Raw genomic sequence first — 17,832 nt, 5'->3', positions numbered from 1 at the left:
GATGTTTCATGTCCATTACTTTCTGCTGTTTTTCTTTTTAACCGGCCTTATTGCAGCTGGATGTGCTGCTAATGCGTCCAGTCAATTTAAAGTTTGGCTTGATGAAGATGAGTGAATGAGCTGGATGGTCCCTCTCGTCTTAGACCGCAGGACAAGACGGATGAGGACGGTGGTTCTGGATCATGTTTATGTATGGTTTCTTCTTTGCATGCATAGCTCATTGACTACATAAAAGTGTTCGTAGCTTCAGGTCTGTAAAATGGTTCTGATCCAGAAGTGTCTTCAGCTGCAATACCAGCGAGTGCCACTAGAGGTCGGCTCCAAAAAGCCTCCGGCTCCATAGACTCCCATTCAACTTCTCTCATCAAATCCAAAGTGAATAAAATGTGTCCATCAGTTATCTCGGTGTTGTTAGCTAAAGTCACTCCTTCTTATTAGTTTTCTGGAGGTCCATCTGAAAATAATCCCTCATTCATTAGAAAAGAAGATTCAAGAAGACCTGTTTTTGGGGGCGTGTCTGTTTGATTGACAGGCCTGTGGTGCAGTCAGGTTACAGCTATCGGTGGGCGGGACGTAGTATCGTCAGGTTTCCAATCAGATCGGTCAGATCCACCGCTGGCTCCTCCCCCAGCTCGTCCAAATATGGTCACTTCCTGCTCCAAACCACTCCGAACTAACAAGATGGTGACGGACAGAATCTGAACTGGAGGATTCATAACGTTCACAAACCAACGATGACATCACTGCTGGTTGATGACGTCACTGATGATTGATGACATCACTGATGGCTGCTGATTGGTCTTCACTTCAATAATCCACAGGATGCTCAAATAAGACTACACATGCTCTGCTCATGCAACAAAGTAAGACGCTGCCAAGTACAAAGCCTGAGCATCACGGTGAGAGCGTGCAGTGTGTCACTGGGGTTATACCGTGGCAGATCCAGATTATGTTCAGGTGGGGAGGTGCGGGGGGAACAACAGTTCAAACAGGGGGGGTCACCCAAAAGTGACAAAAAATGAAGGTTGAAATTCAATTAAAATCAAATGAATGTGAAAATGTGTCTCTGACTGACATCAGCTCTCTCATCTGGTCTTGGTCTGTCTTTAACGTTACGTTCTTCAACACAGTCCACACAGGCTCGGTGTTTGGAGGGTAATCTTGCAGTGAAATTAAAAACATATCGAGACAGGCTACTTCCTTTTAACATAAATACATTTAATGCCTTCGCACAAGATGAAAAGAAAAACATTCAGACTTTGGTGGAAAGTTGATCGTAGCTGGAAGGAATGAATTCTACATAGCAGGTTTTTACTCAAGTGAAACTAATCACTGCTGTTTAAAGACAGCACAGAGGTTTTATCAGATGATGTCTGTAGTACGGTATTGTAGCATGATTAGTGCTGAACTACAAACAATACAAACGTACAGATTGATGGATTTGATGTGATGTATTTTGTATTTCATGATTTAGATAATGTGAACGATATTGTGCAACTATTAATCATCCTGGGAAACCTACTAGAATTTGAAAAAAAAACAAAGCGTTTTAGAATTTTAAAAATTACATATTTAATTTCTTAATTATGACCCTGGCATGTATAATTTTTTTTTTATTTTACTGTAACTTGTTTGTTATTAAACCTCATGTTTGTTAATAAAGTTTGTTTAAAACACCCACCTGTCAGCTCAACTGCAGCCATGAAGCTGCTGACGGAGTGCGAGGAAAGAGCTGAAGTGTGTTGAATTTTTGTTAAAATTACTGTGTGGTAAAATGACTTTGAATGTCAAATGTATTGTTTGAAATTGAGGCAAAATTAGATAATTTAGTTAGAAGTATTTTAAAGTTGTTAACGTTTTGTGTAAATCTAATATGATGGAAGGAAAAAAAAGGAAAACTGATTATATAATGACTGTTCTGCACACTTGTGTTTGTTATGTCCAAACCGTGACTAGCACAGAAGTCCAGTAACAAAACACCGCTCGGGTTCAGATCGGGCAGGCCGTTCCTCCCAATCACCCCGCCAGGTTTCCCTGAGTGTTGAAGTCCCCCAGGAGAACTATGGAGTCAGCAGGCGGCGCCCTTTCTAGGACTCCCCCCACCACCTCCAAGAAGGCCGGATAGTCTGAGCTGCCGTTCGGTGCATAAGCACAAACAACAGTCAGAGTCTCCCTCCCTGCAACCCGGAGGTGCATGGAGGCGACCCTCTCGTTCTCTGGGGAGAACTCCAACACATCGGCGCTCAGCTGGGGGCTCGTGAGTCTCCTCACTCCCGCCCGGCGCCTCTCACCTTGGGCAACTCCAGAAAAGGATAAAGTCCAGCCCCTCTCCAGGAGCTTGGTTCCACATCTGGTGCTGTGTGTGGAGTTGAGCCCAACTATATCTAGCTGGTACCGCTCCAGCTCCTGCACCAGAGCTCCTGCACCATAGCTCCTGCACCAGAGCTCCTGCACCAGCTCCTGCACCAGAGCTCCTGCACCAGAGCTCCTGCACCAGAGCTCCTGCACCAGCTCCTGCACCAGAGCTCCTGCACCAGAGCTCCTGCACCAGCTCCTGCACCAGAGCTCCTGCACCAGAGCTCCTGCACCAGCTCCTGCACCAGAGCTCCTACACTTTCCCCGCTAGCGAGGTGACGTTCCACGTCCCTGGAGCTAGTCTGTGCTGCCTGCGACCGGTTCGCCCGGGCCCCCGGCCCGGCCTGTCGCCCGGTATGCAATGCACCTGACCCGATGCTTGTCCCATGGGCGAAGGCTTGGCCACCAGATGCTCGCCGGCGAGCTCCCCTCCTGGGTCTGGCTCCGGGAGAGTTCCCCGGTTTCCCTGATCCGGGTGAAGTAGCTTCAGACCGGGCTGCTGTTCATCGGTGTCTTTGTGAATGTTTGTAAATATATTTCTTTGTTAACTTCTCCTAAGTCATTGGTTGTATGTGCTTTGTGGGCTGGAGGTCTTATTGCTCTTACGTAGAGTTGCTACCACCGATCTCGTTACAGAATCTCGTGAACTGTTTGAAGAACCTTAGATATTGATATTAAACAGATAGTCGGGCCACAACAACAAGGGTTACACACGTTAGAGTTTTAACCTGCATTTGTGGACGCAGCGATGAACCGTGTTCACAGACGATGCTTTTCACAAGTGTTCCTGAGCCCAGACAATGATTTCCACCACAGATTCGTGTCTGTTTTTAAAGCAGTGCTGCCTGAGGGCCCAAAGATCACCACCATCCAATATTGGTTTTCTCCCCATCTTCACTGCTGAGAGACTCTGCTTGTCTGGGATGCTGTTTTATACCGAATCATGTTGTTGATCTGTTACTGATAATTAGTTGTCAGATGTTCCACCAGGTGTTTTTTTTTATTTTTTATCTTTCCACAACTTTTTCAGTCTTTTGTTGACCCTGTCCCAACTTTTTTGAAACCTGTTGCTGAGCAGATATTTTTCATAAAACAAATGCATTTCTCAGATTGGGTTTACATGTTTTGCAAATCATCACATTGTGTTTTTATTTACATTTTTCAGTGTCCCAACTTTTTTGGAAACAGAGTTGTAGATGAAAGACGAAATGAACAAACTCGAGGCCCGAAAAATGACCACAGTGTACTTTATTAAATGAATTTTGGTAGTTTGTGTTGCATTAGATTCAAATAAAAATTTACAAAAATCCCATATATACAAAAAGTCATTTTGATCATTTTTATCACTCGATTTATTTTTTACAATAAAATGTACTTTTTCCCCATTGAACGCATTTTTAGCACTTCAAACTTTCATCACACAATGCAACTTAATGAAAAGACCAATATTTTTTTGTCTTATACATTTGTATCTTTTTTTTTTAAATACACCACATACACCACATTTATCTTTTTTTCTCTGTAGTATATTGTCATAGTTACAGCCATCACGGTGGCATCGAACCTCTAAAGACACCCTTCACAGTCAGAACTCAAAGAGAGGAATGTTCTTTTTAACATGTACACTTTGCATACATTTATTTACAGATAAGCATTTAAGTTGATCAGTTCACTATCTGTGGTAACTCCATGTTCAACCGACTCTCTAAACAGACATCTGTACAGAATCATACAAGTGGGACTGGAATCCTGCGATTCACCTGCTGGTTACTGTGCTTGTACTAATGCTGGATGAACCTAATGCTGCACACACCTGCTCCTGACCATCCAAACCATTAGGACATCTAAGATTTTAAAAAGTCAACTTCTCTGCTGTGTCTGTCGGGTGTGTCCAGTAGCAGAGCTTTTATTCTTTACAGCTCGAGGGCTAAGATACTCACAAGAAACTCATCGTTCTCACATCTGAGAGCTACATAGAAACCCGATATGCTCCAGCTGTGTGCTGGCTTTCTGAGCAATAGTTTGAATGTTTTGCCCTGCTAGCTCCTTCCGGTGTCCTGTGTAAGGTGTAGACGGACGCGTGCCGCCTCCAACAAGTCATTTCGAACTAAACGACAGAGTAGGCGGAGTTCAGAGCTTTTTAAACGACACATAAAACAGTTTTCTGATCAACTTTGGATACATTTAGGAAACTACAACTATTTGGTGGAGGACAGATTGTGCACGTTTGAAGAAACCACTTCCACTTCTTCGTTAACACTATACCTGTAGGCCCCCCCTCCCCCCCTCCTCAGATGGGCGACTCCACTGACCCGTGAAGAGAGGTCATGATCCCTCACTGGCTTCCCACCACCAAACACGGGCGCTGTGCAGTTTTGTTGGATGTAACACATTCTAAACATGTGTTTTTCTGTATTGTTTTTCACAGCAGCTATTGAGTGTGGCTTACAACACTAATCAATCAATCAATGATTTTTAAAATATGATATCAAACATGTATTTTTATATCCCTGATGTTTGTAGATGGTGTTTATGTGTGTCTCACTACAGGAATTAAACAGCCCCAAAACAATGAAGGAATTAATGACTTAGTGAAAAATCTTTACTGTGACGGTCTTGTTCATACAGTAACAGCTCAGTTTGGAGACTAATTAATATCAGAGACATGAAGAAGTGCAGCAAAAACAAGCTGAGGGTCAATGAGAACTGCGACTGCGAAACAAAGGCAACACAACTGTAAATGCAGTTTTTTTTGTACTTTGTGATTCTCTACATTGCTTTTTTTCTCTCTGCAATATAAAACGCACCACCTTGAGTCCTATTTTCATAACAGCGCAAAGCTGGCACGAAATATACAATTTGGTACAGCGCAAGGGGCTTTTTTCTGTGCTTGTCTCTTGTTGCTGTTTTCATGGCTAATCATGAACCCAGCTACGCTGAGATGGGGCGACCCGGTATCATGGCAAAACGTGTCTATGTCATATGTCATATGTCTATGTCTATGCGTGACAGTTACACGCTTTCCTGTAGTGGACGAAAACTAAACCTACTGCACACGTAGTCATGTGATTTAGAAGAAAATGAACTTATTACACAGGGTTAGTAGAAAGAACATGGATGAGGTTACGGGGAAAAAAACATGGTTTGGGAAAAAATAAAAAGATGGTATATGTTAGGAAACAAAAAACAACTCCACACAAACGTTGTTACAGTCTGTGACTAATGCCACCAAACCCCCCTCCAGCCTCCTAACACCTAATGCCCTTTGTTGCTGTATTGTGGGACCTTGGTCACATGATCCCGCATCACATGACATTTAGGTGCGTGTAAGTTTAAGGCTTTCAAAACGTGTAACTTTCACGCAGGCCGAAGCGTGGCTGTCACGTTTTGCAGTAGTGGATCGGCGTGTCTATTTCACGCTTTGCCGTGATACCGCGTCGGCTGGGGGGGTGTCGGTCAAGATGCTCTCATGCAGTAAAATTTTGGTGTCATTTTTTATGTGAATTTATACTTATGGATTTTATCCCACTTACATAAATAATCAAATACGATTTTTTTGAATGCAACCTTCTGATTCGGTTGACTATATAAAACATTAAACTGACTCTTGCGTATTGTTGGCACACTTCACAACACATTAGCTAATATCAGTCATATAATAATAAAGGCAGCTCGGGTTAACCACAGATCTACAGAATCTAGACCTGCGTTTGTGCCGCGCCTAAATTGACGAAAAGCCTCTTGTGTTAAAACCACAGTCTCTCAATTAACAATGATTTCTACAGCTTCTCATCCGGATCAGAAAACACACGACTGAGTTGATACAACCTCCCTGTTGGACCTACTCCTAGTATAAGCACAGTAACAGCTATAGATTCATAATGCTATTGAATAGTGTAAAAACAACACACACACACACACACACACACACACACACACACACACACACACACACACACACACACACACATCAGGTTAACCAGGGAACCAAGCTGTGATTTCAGTACAGCCTCAAACGATGTCCAAGGTGATGAGGTTCAAATAAAGACAAAAATAGAAATATATTCAGTTTAAGGCAAACAAAACACTGAAAGCAGCTTATAAAAGTTATGACCAGAGCGAGGGAGGTCTGTTGAAGTGTCATATCCTATTTCTGATTCACCTTCTCCAGCGAGAGGGAAACCCACCACCAGTCTGACATTAGAGAACTACAGCACCTGTTGCAAATCAATGGAGGATCTCCTTTTGAGACAGAACCTCATCAGTGACATTAAAAATCAATAAAGTTGAGTTCATCAAATATTAACTCCAAAGACCGAAAGCAATGAAACTGTGTGGTAGTCCACTGCTGCCTTGTGCACGATGTGTGACATATCACAACAAAGAAATCCATGTTTTTTTTCTACGAGTTTAAAAATAACTGCCAAAATGGAAATGAATGACCGGTATCATAATTCATCATTAATATACTGATATTATATCAATCTTAATGATATCAGATTAGTTATTGTCCCACATTTTGAATATTACAATATCGTGATATGGCATAAGTGTTACAGTTTCCTGATTTTAATAGATATTGTCAGTGAAAAGATGGAGGGTATCTGTTCATAAAACAAACTGAGGTAGCTTTATGCTCAGTACACCTTAGCATACATCATATCTCATGTATCATATATGTGTATTTCATGGGATGGTGATGAGGAAACAAAGGCTACACTGGATTTCACAGACACTGAAAATAAACTCATAGAAAATGCTTTGCTGGATCTTAAACATTATAAGACTGCATTTACTCAGAGGAGGCGTCACACAACAAATCGTTTTCTTAGTCAGCGGTCGACATCCAGTCACACAATTCAGCAACGAATGGGTCAAATGTATGGAGTCAGATATCGATATCAATGAATGCACACAGACAAATTCACTAATGTGTTATGGGATTTAAATGTCAATTACTCCTTCTAAAACAATGTTTTTAATAGACACAAAAATAGTTATCATTGTAGAAATAGGTAAAAAAAAATTCACAAAAATAACATGGTTCATAAATATAATTTCTGATGCACACATCTTTCATTTGTTTTTCCTCTCTGTCCTTTCTCCTTGTAAACTACTGCAGATATCAGCTCTCGAACTTCATGTTCCTGATGTGGCCTCTTAGTTTTCCCTTCTCACCGTCACCGTGTGCTTTCTTTAGGAGGATTTCTTGGGTTTCTCTTCATCATACTGCCATGACCTTAAAATGTAAAGTGCCCTGAGATGACTCCCTATATAAAGAACATTTAATTGAATTGCATCGAATTAAACCAATAGATGTTTGTTTATGCATCAGAAATACATTTTCATAATTTGGATTTGTTTACATTTACATACAATGGTGAATATTTGTTGTGTGCAGTAAAAACTAGTTTTGAGGAGAAAGTTATGAATATTAAAATCCTGATATACATTTGTGCATTCATTGATATACAGACTGATCTGAGTTAATACATATAAGTCAAGTATTGTATAAAATAATAACGATGCTTGTATTACTGGTTATATTTTCAGTGCGGTTTGTGTATTTGCTGAAGCTACCAGCCTGATTTTCATGAATCTGGTAGAAGAGTGAGCAATTTAGCAGAAATCTTTCAGTGAATCTATCATTGTTTTCTTTCCTTATAGTACAGTAGTTGGTCGTTATGTCAATAACATCATGATCCACATTACAGACCAGAAATGTTCTGGGATTCACGCTGTCAAACTTGAATGTATTTTGACCTTATCAAGACATATACAGTGGTTGCATTGTTGCATTTAGCATGTTGTACAGAGGTCTGCGCTCTCCGAGTGCCCTTCTACCTTATTTCTTGAATTTCTTGCCAGATTTGAGGATATTTTTGAATGTTTAGTTTCACAAAAGCAAGTGTGGGCAGAGAATAACGATGTGCTTTAGGTATTCCTCCAAAGGAAAGTCTCGTCCAGTGTGACACCTCTGACCTTAAAACTTTCAGCTGTCCTTACCAGATAATCCTGACAACATGAATTAAATAGTTTACTGGGCGTGAGTGAGAATGAGTAGATTTGTTTTCAGGTGTAAACTTGGTTTGTTGGATTCTTGCATCCTGCAGATTGTGTGAATGCAGACTCGTACAGTGTGTGCCAAACTCTAACTAACAGTATTGTGCCGTCCTGAAACCTGTGCTTCTTCTGCTCGAACGCAACCAAACAAACAAACAAACCTGACAAGCAACAACAACTCCTGCCGTCTACATTACGCACAGTGAAACTAACCACCAACAGTTCAGCGGGAACTTCAGGTGTTATGCTGATAGTGGCTAACGTAGCCTGCAGCGGAGATGAACAGGCTACCGAGGTCTGGAAAAATCACTTCTGTCAATTTCCCTCCATCTTGTCATTTTTTTAAACTTTCAGTCTTTGAGTCTCTGACTCAAATGACATCACTTCAGGACATTTATCCAGAGTTACACAGCTCTGAAGCCATAAAAAGGCTTTATGAATATGATCTTCTCAAATAAAAGTTCCCTTTTAAGAACACCAAAATCTCAATATTAAGTAAAAGGCAAAGAAATAGAACAAAATGAAATAAAAGCTAAAGGCAGAATTGCTGAAGCAGCAAAACAATGAATTCCTCCTTAAATTCCTCAGTACAGTAACACACTGCACACACGAGAACACACACACACACACACACACACACACACACACACACACACACACACACACACACACACACACACACACACACACATAGTTGTGTCGTGGCAACAAAACAGGTGAATTCATCTTAAAACTATGTATGTAAATGAGGTGAGATATTGTTCTATTGTTTGATGAACCACATTCAAAACTGGGAGAAAAAGAGCAGCTGATGTTAAAGTATACTTAAAAAACCTTGACACCGTGTTCGCACATTTCAACTGCACATTATGTTCAGTTTACATTTCTGCAACCATTTTCAGTGTTCAGAGTTTTGGGTGCATTTGACCGATGCATCACAGCCTCCGCTGGTTTCCATTCATGTCTGAATGACATGAAGCTTTAAGTGTTACAGTTTAAGAAGTCAGCACTGAATTACTTTACAACAAGTGTAATTTTAACAATAACACAACTGAAGAAACAACTTTTATCCGAGATTGTAACTGCTGGAAAACAATCTTCCTCGTGGAAGAGAAGATAAAGTAAATTGGAAATTGGAAAATTCAGCAACATGGTTTGCAATCAACATGCAAAACCACAAGTGTGTTCGACAAAATACAGCAGGTCTGTTTCTACTCACAGACACATACTGCAGTTCACATTTGACATTTCTGATTTGTCACCACTGACAAAACATAATTATTGGAAAAAAATGTATTTAAAGATGAATCTAATAGAAACCACAGAGGGAGTGGGAATATCCTAGAATCTGCCAGGTTGGTGGATCGTGGAAAAACACCCTCACGGGTCTCTGTGGTATGAAACGTTTCAAACAGAGACAGAAAAGAGGAGGCGAGGTCGGAGCAGCTCGACGCCCGGAGGCTCCTGATCGTCCTGTCCAGGCTTTTGTGCGTTTCTCTCCTCGTGCCAAAAGAGACAAAAGACATTTCACTCGTGATGTAACGAAACACAAAAGAGAACCTGCACGTTTCTTTTTGTGCAGACTGACTGTGAACACACTGCCAGAGAGGAAAATCCTCAACACGGTGGATTGGACCGGCAGATCCCCAGGGATTTTTGAGGGTTGGGATTACATCTGCACATCTGCATATGTTAATAATAATAGTGATATCAGTGGGACCCACGAAGACTGACCATGATGACTGTTCCTCCTGCATCCTGTGATCTGAATATCCTTCTGCTGTTAGAGGACTAGTCGTCACCTCCTTTGCTACGGTGGAGTCTGCGATTCTGGAGAAAGATAATTGTGGATATTTAAACTCAACAACCAAATAAATAGAATAAATGTAGACGCTCGGCTCCCCAAATTCATAGACGCGCGTTGCCGAGGCAACAACACTAACAACTGGACTTCCAGCCCCACAGGGTGTGGACGTTCAAACTAGTAAGAGTTCGTTGTTTCGATTGAAGTTAACCATACTTATGTAGTCAGTGTGGATTTAATTCAGCAAATAATAAGGTTGATAAATGTCTTTTTTCCTTCTTTGAGAAAGAACATAATGTGGCTGTAAGGCTGATATGAAATCTGTTGTTCATGGTTTCAAATACAGTGTAACTCAGTGACCTGATGCAGTGAAATCTAATAAACTATTGGTGGATGACTTGTAACAACCAATCAGGACGTAAAGGAGGCGGGTCTCTGAGAGACGTGACGTCAGCCAGGTGGAGCCGTCGGTAGAGGGAAGAACTGTCTGCAGAGGCATCTTCTAAAGTGTCCTTACTGGAGATGACGGACTGTTATGTCCAAATGTTCGGACCTGTAGGAAGTTTGTAAAGGTAAACGCCCTCTTTGTGTTTTATAAACTGCAACCGTAGTTATTACAAATGACTTATTTAAGTGGGTGCTGGCTGCAGAGATCAGACCGGCACATCCGGGAACTTTGGCTTTCAGAAACGTCGCCGCCCCCTTTTGGGGGAAAACTAACGACTCTGTAAACTTCAGTGTAAAATTGCGTTTGAAAACCGATCTGTTGTAAACCACCGGATCAAAATGACTTTAAAAACGGCACGGTGGCACCATGTCTAGGAGTTATATGTCCACTCTACCTTCCAGAGAACACGCTGGATAGATGGAAAAGTTGAATTTGAAGCCTCCTTAGCCACTTCAGTCTTCCCTTGTATAGAGTGGAGCCACAGAGCCTTCAACCAGGATCTTTTTTAGGACATGACAGGGAAACAAATACGAGTTTCTCACGTCATTGTCGGTGCAACTAACCACACAGCAACTCTTCATCATGGCGTTATTATTTAAACTGGTTAGTTTAAAGCAGAAGTTTGGAGAAAAGTCTCAACTTCCTCCGATTCTCTGTTGTTGTTGATGAGGGTTTGTTTCCCCCCAGAAAGGGGCGTGGTCATGAGAGCCCACCCTGGATGACGAACGGCCGGTCTGATCTACTGATATCAGGTCTTATAGATTGAAAGTTGGGGACTAGCAGAACATCCTGGACCAGTTTCATGCTTCTCTGAGAGGACTTCAGCTGTACGGACCGGACCGCTGCGTGACTCCTCTGCTGCCTTGAACCGTCCCGCTCTGTGACCACCGGACCTCACCTGGTTTTCCGCTGATGCCTCATCACATCCCACCTTCACCAGGTCTTGAGTAACCATATTATTCTATATTAAGCTCGCTGTGGACTGTTTACGCAAGTGAAGCGCAGGCCGTTGGGAAGATCCACATTTCCCTCAGATGTAGGCTGTTATCTAAGTTATGAAGACAAACTCTACTTGACTAAAACTACAACATATCAGCTGAACGTCCAACCAAACATGAACTTCCACGACCTCTGACCTTTCTGTAAACGCAAGCAAACACATCACAACTCGAGGCTTTTAGAAAATGTAGAGTTCTGATGTCGTGAATACCACAAGAGGGTGCCGTTCATGTGGACTCTTCTCGTGTACAAGGTGAATACGACATTTGAACGCAACATGTGGGATTTTCTTTCAACACATGCACAGAATTGCAGACTCCATATTTAATACCGCCTTGCCATCATAAATGTCCCCTCAAAACATGTTTAACTTAAAGAATCTTGCAAACTAATATTCACGTCATCCTGATTCGGGCTTTCATCGTGGCACTTCCTCACTGAAGCCCGTGGACACCAGTTGTGTTGTGTTGCTCGCTTGTTTAAATGTGCTGTTAAATGTGAAAATGCTGAATCAGCTGGATGACGAGGAACATCTTTAGATGGTGATGTGTGTCACATGTGCTTTCACTGATCAGCGACGGCAAAGACCCAATTCAAGCATCCTACAACGAGTCCTCCTGAGCTGCTTCTCTCGTTCAGACACCACACACACACACACACACACACACACACACACACACACACACACACACACACACACACACACACACACACACACACACACACAACGTATTGCCAGCACATGCATACTTAACCACAAAAAACTCACAATTACTTCAGTACCTTCTACTTTATCTCTAAAGTAAAAAATGCTGCATGTAGTGTCAGAGTACTGTACATCCTGGTGCTTGGTTAGTTTGGCTGATGGCTGCTTGTCTGTGTTTTCTCTTCTCCTTTCCTGCGTCGTCCTCTCCTCTCTTCGTTTCTTTTGCTCCATACTCTCCTCCACAGACAGGCAACGATTGGCATCGTTTGCATGCTCAGCCAAGTGTGTGAGGCTAAACCGCAAATAGTTGATTTGAGCTGCCAGGAAGATATTTTTTCTTGGCATGGTGTGAGCGTGACTTATTTCCTTCCAGGAGAAAGATGGTGAGCTTGTGTCTGTCCAACTTCGACCTCCTCCTTCCCTGCTCCCTTTGTTTCCATCCAGCCAGGTGTGATTGATGTCATCCGAACAGAACAGTGACTGAGTGTAGATGCTACGTTGACCACTGTCTCCTTGTAGTTTACTTCCTGTCTGTCGGCGTCCAACAGAACCGTCCAAGAGGGACGAAAGGCCCCGGTCAGAGGAGGACGTTTTTGGACGACCCAGCCATCTCCAAGTTGTTCTTCAGAAGCTCGAGGACATTTCCAAGGAACTTTATTTTGGCACTAAGAAAATGGGAGCGATGCGTATTATCATGGAGATGTTGATGGACGTCTCTTCCGGTTGTGGCTGCGATGGGATCACAACATCAGAACTTCCAAACAGGGACACCAACACGTTAAGACAGACAGTTTCAAGTTTTTACTAAAGCTGAATGAGTGCTTATTTCCTCACCTCGTCACATTAGAGCCATTTGTGTGTAATTCTGGTGTTATTTAGGTTAAAGTGGAATACCCAGTGACTTACACTAGTCTTGATGGACATATTCTTATTTCACCCTCAACTCTTCCAACTTCAACTACGCACTGCATCGTCCTCTCGTCGGGCTCGAGCAGAGTGTCGAAGATCACTGCTGTTCGTATTCAGTCCACACCAGACAGGATTTCCCTGATGAGTCGAAGTAAAAATAACAGCAACAGTCCTACAAACAACCCAAACACATCCAGTGACATCAGCGGAACTGGTCCCACGTCGCTCCTCCGATCGCTGCCGACAGTCCTGAACGCTCCCAGGTGATGCTGGGGACTAGAAAAGGAAAAGGGGGAGTGGGAGATGGAGAGTTAAGTTGTTCGTAGTAACAAATTCTTATTGCCACTGTCCGTGTTGCTGTTTTACGTGATGACCTTCGAACGCTGCAGCCCTGCGTGTGTTCTGAGAGCCGGCTGGAACTATAACGTGGTTTCATATTCCAGCCGCTCCTGCACCAGAGCGTCGTCCTTGTACTGCAGCCGGGGAGGAGTCACGGAGCAGTCTACGGCCAGGATGGCTTTGCGTATGCTGCGGTCGAGGACGTGACGCTCCCACGCCGGGTAGCGGTTCCTGCAGAGGTCGATCTTGATGACGGTCTCTTCTAGGCGTGGAGCGCGTGACGATGGCGTGGATGGCACTGTGGATCGGACCTGAAACACGGGCATGCAGCCGTCCCGGTCCGAATACTTTCCCGTGTCGCGCTCCAGAGTCGCGGTGGCACCTCGGTTGGAGCGCAGCGAGTTGGTGGCACCGTCGGACGGTAGCGTGGAGAACTGAGCCGTGGGGTCCAGGTCGAGGCCCTGGCCGCTCGGAGAGCGGCCAAAGCGGGGCCCGTTGGGATGGAAAAAGGCATAGTACATGAGCATGAACACCACGCCGGTGAAGAAGCTGCTGAAGATGACGCAGAGTGCCGGCACTGCGAAGGCGTCGGTGGTGTGAGGCGACCGGTAGAGATACCACAGCGCACTGAGAGCAGCGTTCTCCACCAGGATCACCAGGTAGTAGATGAACAGACGACACCTGAGAGGACACAAGAGACATGGATCACATGTACTGTTTGACAATATCATGCAAAAACACAGTATTTTGTTGACAAGCTGGTGTACTACTACTATTACCACTATTACTACTACTACTACTACTACCATTATTACTACCACTATTACTACTACTACTACTACTACCACCACTATTAATATTACTACTACTATTACTACTACTACCACTATTAATATTACTACTACTACTACTACTACCACTATTACTGCCACTATTACTACTACTACTACTACTACCACTATTAATATTACTACTGCTACTACTACTACTACTACTACTACCACTATTAATATTACTATTACTAATACTACTACGACCACTATTAATGTTACTACTACTACTACTATTACTATTATTACTACTATTACTACCACTATTACTATTACTATTACTACTACTACTTCTACCACTATTAATACTACTACTACTACTACTACTACTACCACTATTACTATTACTATTACGACTACTACTATTACTACTTTTACCACTATTAATATTACTATTACTACTACTACTACCACTATTAATATTACTACTACTACTACTATTACTACTATTACTACTACTACTACTACTACCACCACTACTAATATTACTATTACTACTACTACTACTACTACTACTATTAATATTACTACTACTACTACTACTACTACTATTATTACTATTACTACCCCGTTATTTAGTTATTTAAAGGGTCAATTAACCCAAATTAACCTACAATTAAATAAAATACCTATGACAAATTTAAATCACCAGTAAAAATAGGCTTGTGTCTATCCATCCAGTCTGAATATTTAATGTATTGTTTGATTTTGAAGCAGTAGCTTTATATCGCTGATATTTTGCTTTTCTGAGTATTTTGGGTGGTTAAATCAGTGAATTTAATTTTATAATTTAAAAAAAAAAAGTGTTAGTTTCTGCTGTGGGAAGTGTGACGTGGGACATTTGTTGTCTTGTTAAATGGCTTGAAAAGTTTTCGAAACCCCTGAATTAAAGAAAGTTCAGTCCCTGAAGCTCAGCTGTTTCTCTTCAGGTGTGCGTTACACGGAGTGGAGTTGTGTGTTTTCACCTTGTCCGTCCCTCCTTGACGTTGAACCAGGAAAATATGTAGATTATGCCCACCACCATGTCGAACACAATCTCCTCCCACTTGCTGATGCAGAAGTCTGTTTCACAGTGGACAATCCAGAAAGTCATGATGCACCAGTGCAGCACGATGAAGATACCAAAGTAGAGCTGGAACACGGAGGCGAACAGCGCGAAGGTGATGACTCGGGCTGCTATTGTGAAGAAGTGCCAGCAGAACTGGATGATGACGGCCAGATAGCTGATGGGCTTCTTGTCGTCCCGAGACTCTCGCAGGGCCTTGTGGTAGGAGGCGAGGGCCCAGGCCAGAGAGATGAGGGAGGCTGCTGCTGTCATACCTGCAGCAGATAGAAACACTGCGTTTAACTTCAGAGCAACATGACAGGAGGAACACAGAAACACTCAACGTTCAGGATCCAAAGTCACATGGGAAGATAAGTATCTGTCTGTGAAACCAGAGCAAAGACTGCTACACGATGTTTTGACCAATCAGCAACCATCAGTGACGTCATCGTTGGTTTGTGAACGTTATGAATCCTCCAGTTCAGATTCTGTCCGTCACCATCTTGCGAGTTCGGAGCGGTTTGGAGCAGGAAGTGACCATATTTGGACGAGCTGGGGGAGGAGCCAGCGGTGGATCTGACCGATCTGATTGGAAACCTGACGATACTACGTCCCGCCCACCGATAGCTGTAACCTGACTGCACCGCAGGCCTGTCAATCAAACAGACACGCCCCCAAAAACAGGTCTTCTTGAATCTTCTTTTCTAATGAATGAGGGATTATTTTCAGATGGACCTCCAGAAAACTAATAAGAAGGAGTGACTTTAGCTAACAACACCGAGATAACTGATGGACACATTGTATTCACTTTGGATTTGATGAGAGAAGTTGAATGGGAGTCTATGGAGCCGGAGGCTTTTTGGAGCCGACCTCTAGTGGCACTCGCTGGTATTGCAGCTTAAGACACTTGTAGTATAATAGTTTATATTTAACTTGGCCAATGTATTTTGCCTTGTGGACACAATTTGCTTCCTATTTTAGATGAAATAGCCTTTGAGTTTAATACTTAGCACAAGTGTTGTACAGCAGTAGAGGTGCCACGGCCGTATTGGTGACACGTATGCGTGCCATATTTGTTACCTATTTTTGTGTTATTTGTGCCGACTATTTTTGTATTAATTTTTCAATATTTGTGTATTACTTTTCGTACAGAAATAAAAGATAAAAAGACCCACAAAATGAGCATTTATAGTTGTGTACAACTTAAAGCCCCTGGCTTCATATGTCTAGATCAGCTGTGTGGAAAATTAGCTCCTTAAAGAAATCTTTAAAATCCATCACAGACTTGTTCATAAGTATGTTTTAATTCATCACTTGTCACAGTGAATCCTGGTGGTTTAGTTTTATCATATTCATATTCCTTCTGTCGCTGTAGTCTGTTCTCGTTGTTTATTTGTCTCTCTGTGTCTTCCTTTCATTCGGTTATGTCTGTCTTTCCTTTGAGGGTTTCATGTTAACTTCCTGTTTTATTTTGGTAACTCTCCTTTAACTTCCTGTCCTCTAGTCTTTCCAGCTGTATTTGATTGTCTTCCCGCCCTGATAGTTTCCAGCTGTGTGTAATTAACTCCTCCTGAGTATAAAGTCTGTGTGCTTCCCGCCTCCTTTGTCAGATCGTTGTCATGGTTACGTCCGAGGTGCTCTTCCTAGTGTTTTGTAAGTTTTGATGTTTGACCCAAGTTTTTTCCCTTTCTGGACTGTTTTCCTTTCACTGTTTTTGGGATCAAGGACTTAATATTTGTGAACTTTTGCAGTTTAATTTGTGGAAACCAGTAAAGTAGTCAAAACATTACTTTTTGTTTGTCGTGCACTTGAGTCCAAAACCCCTGAAAATGCGACATTACTGTGTTCATCATGTTGTCTTTTATCATAAAGCACTTTGCAAAGTTGATGTAGGTTCAACAGACTTGTCATTGTTCGTGCTCACGGATGATTCTTAGTGACACAACACAAAAACCCAGTAAACCCAACAGTGGAGCAGACGTAAAGATTTACATTTAAATAGGTGAAGGTCAAAGGTCAAAGATCAAAACTAAACATGGAGAAGAAGCATTCAGGTTTGATGCTTCAGATATCTGGAACAAACTGAGAACTTCAGTTGTGCTCGAACACTGTTTTTTTTTTTTTTTTTTTAAATCTGCTCCGCTGCATTTTGTTCAAACAAATTATTACTAATTTTTACATTTTACTGTAACTTTCAGTCTTGTAATTGTAAAGTCTTTTAATTTTTTATTTGATTATTTCTAATTTGTACATAAATCCTTTTTTTTTTTTAAATCTTACATTGCTTTTACATAATTAATGTATTTTATGTAAATATATATATATATATATATA

The 17,832-nt window shown here is 42.0% G+C and overlaps 1 protein-coding gene across 2 annotated transcripts in view; it reads right to left on the bottom strand.

Moving 5' to 3' along the window:
- Window positions 1-3,584: 3,584 nt before the first annotated feature.
- The window catches only part of xkr4 (XK related 4), a 27,309-nt gene continuing 13,061 nt past the window's right edge, over window positions 3,585-17,832 (bottom strand). For both annotated transcript variants that reach the window (XM_069173248.1, XM_069173250.1), the window contains 2 exons: window positions 15,419-15,773; window positions 3,585-14,304 (listed from right to left, as the gene is read on the bottom strand). In XM_069173248.1, coding sequence (XP_069029349.1) covers window positions 13,704-14,304; window positions 15,419-15,773 — 956 coding nt within the window. In that variant the 3' untranslated portion in view covers window positions 3,585-13,703. The remainder of the gene's footprint in view (window positions 14,305-15,418; window positions 15,774-17,832) is intronic.

Source organism: Embiotoca jacksoni, unplaced genomic scaffold (genome assembly GCF_022577435.1).
Source record: "Embiotoca jacksoni isolate LCO1_2020_lvr unplaced genomic scaffold, fEmbJac1.0.p SCAF_59, whole genome shotgun sequence".
Taxonomy (NCBI): domain Eukaryota; kingdom Metazoa; phylum Chordata; class Actinopteri; family Embiotocidae; genus Embiotoca; species Embiotoca jacksoni.
The sequence above is the reverse complement of the archived record's forward strand: the minus strand, read 5'-3'. Positions and strand labels throughout refer to the sequence as shown.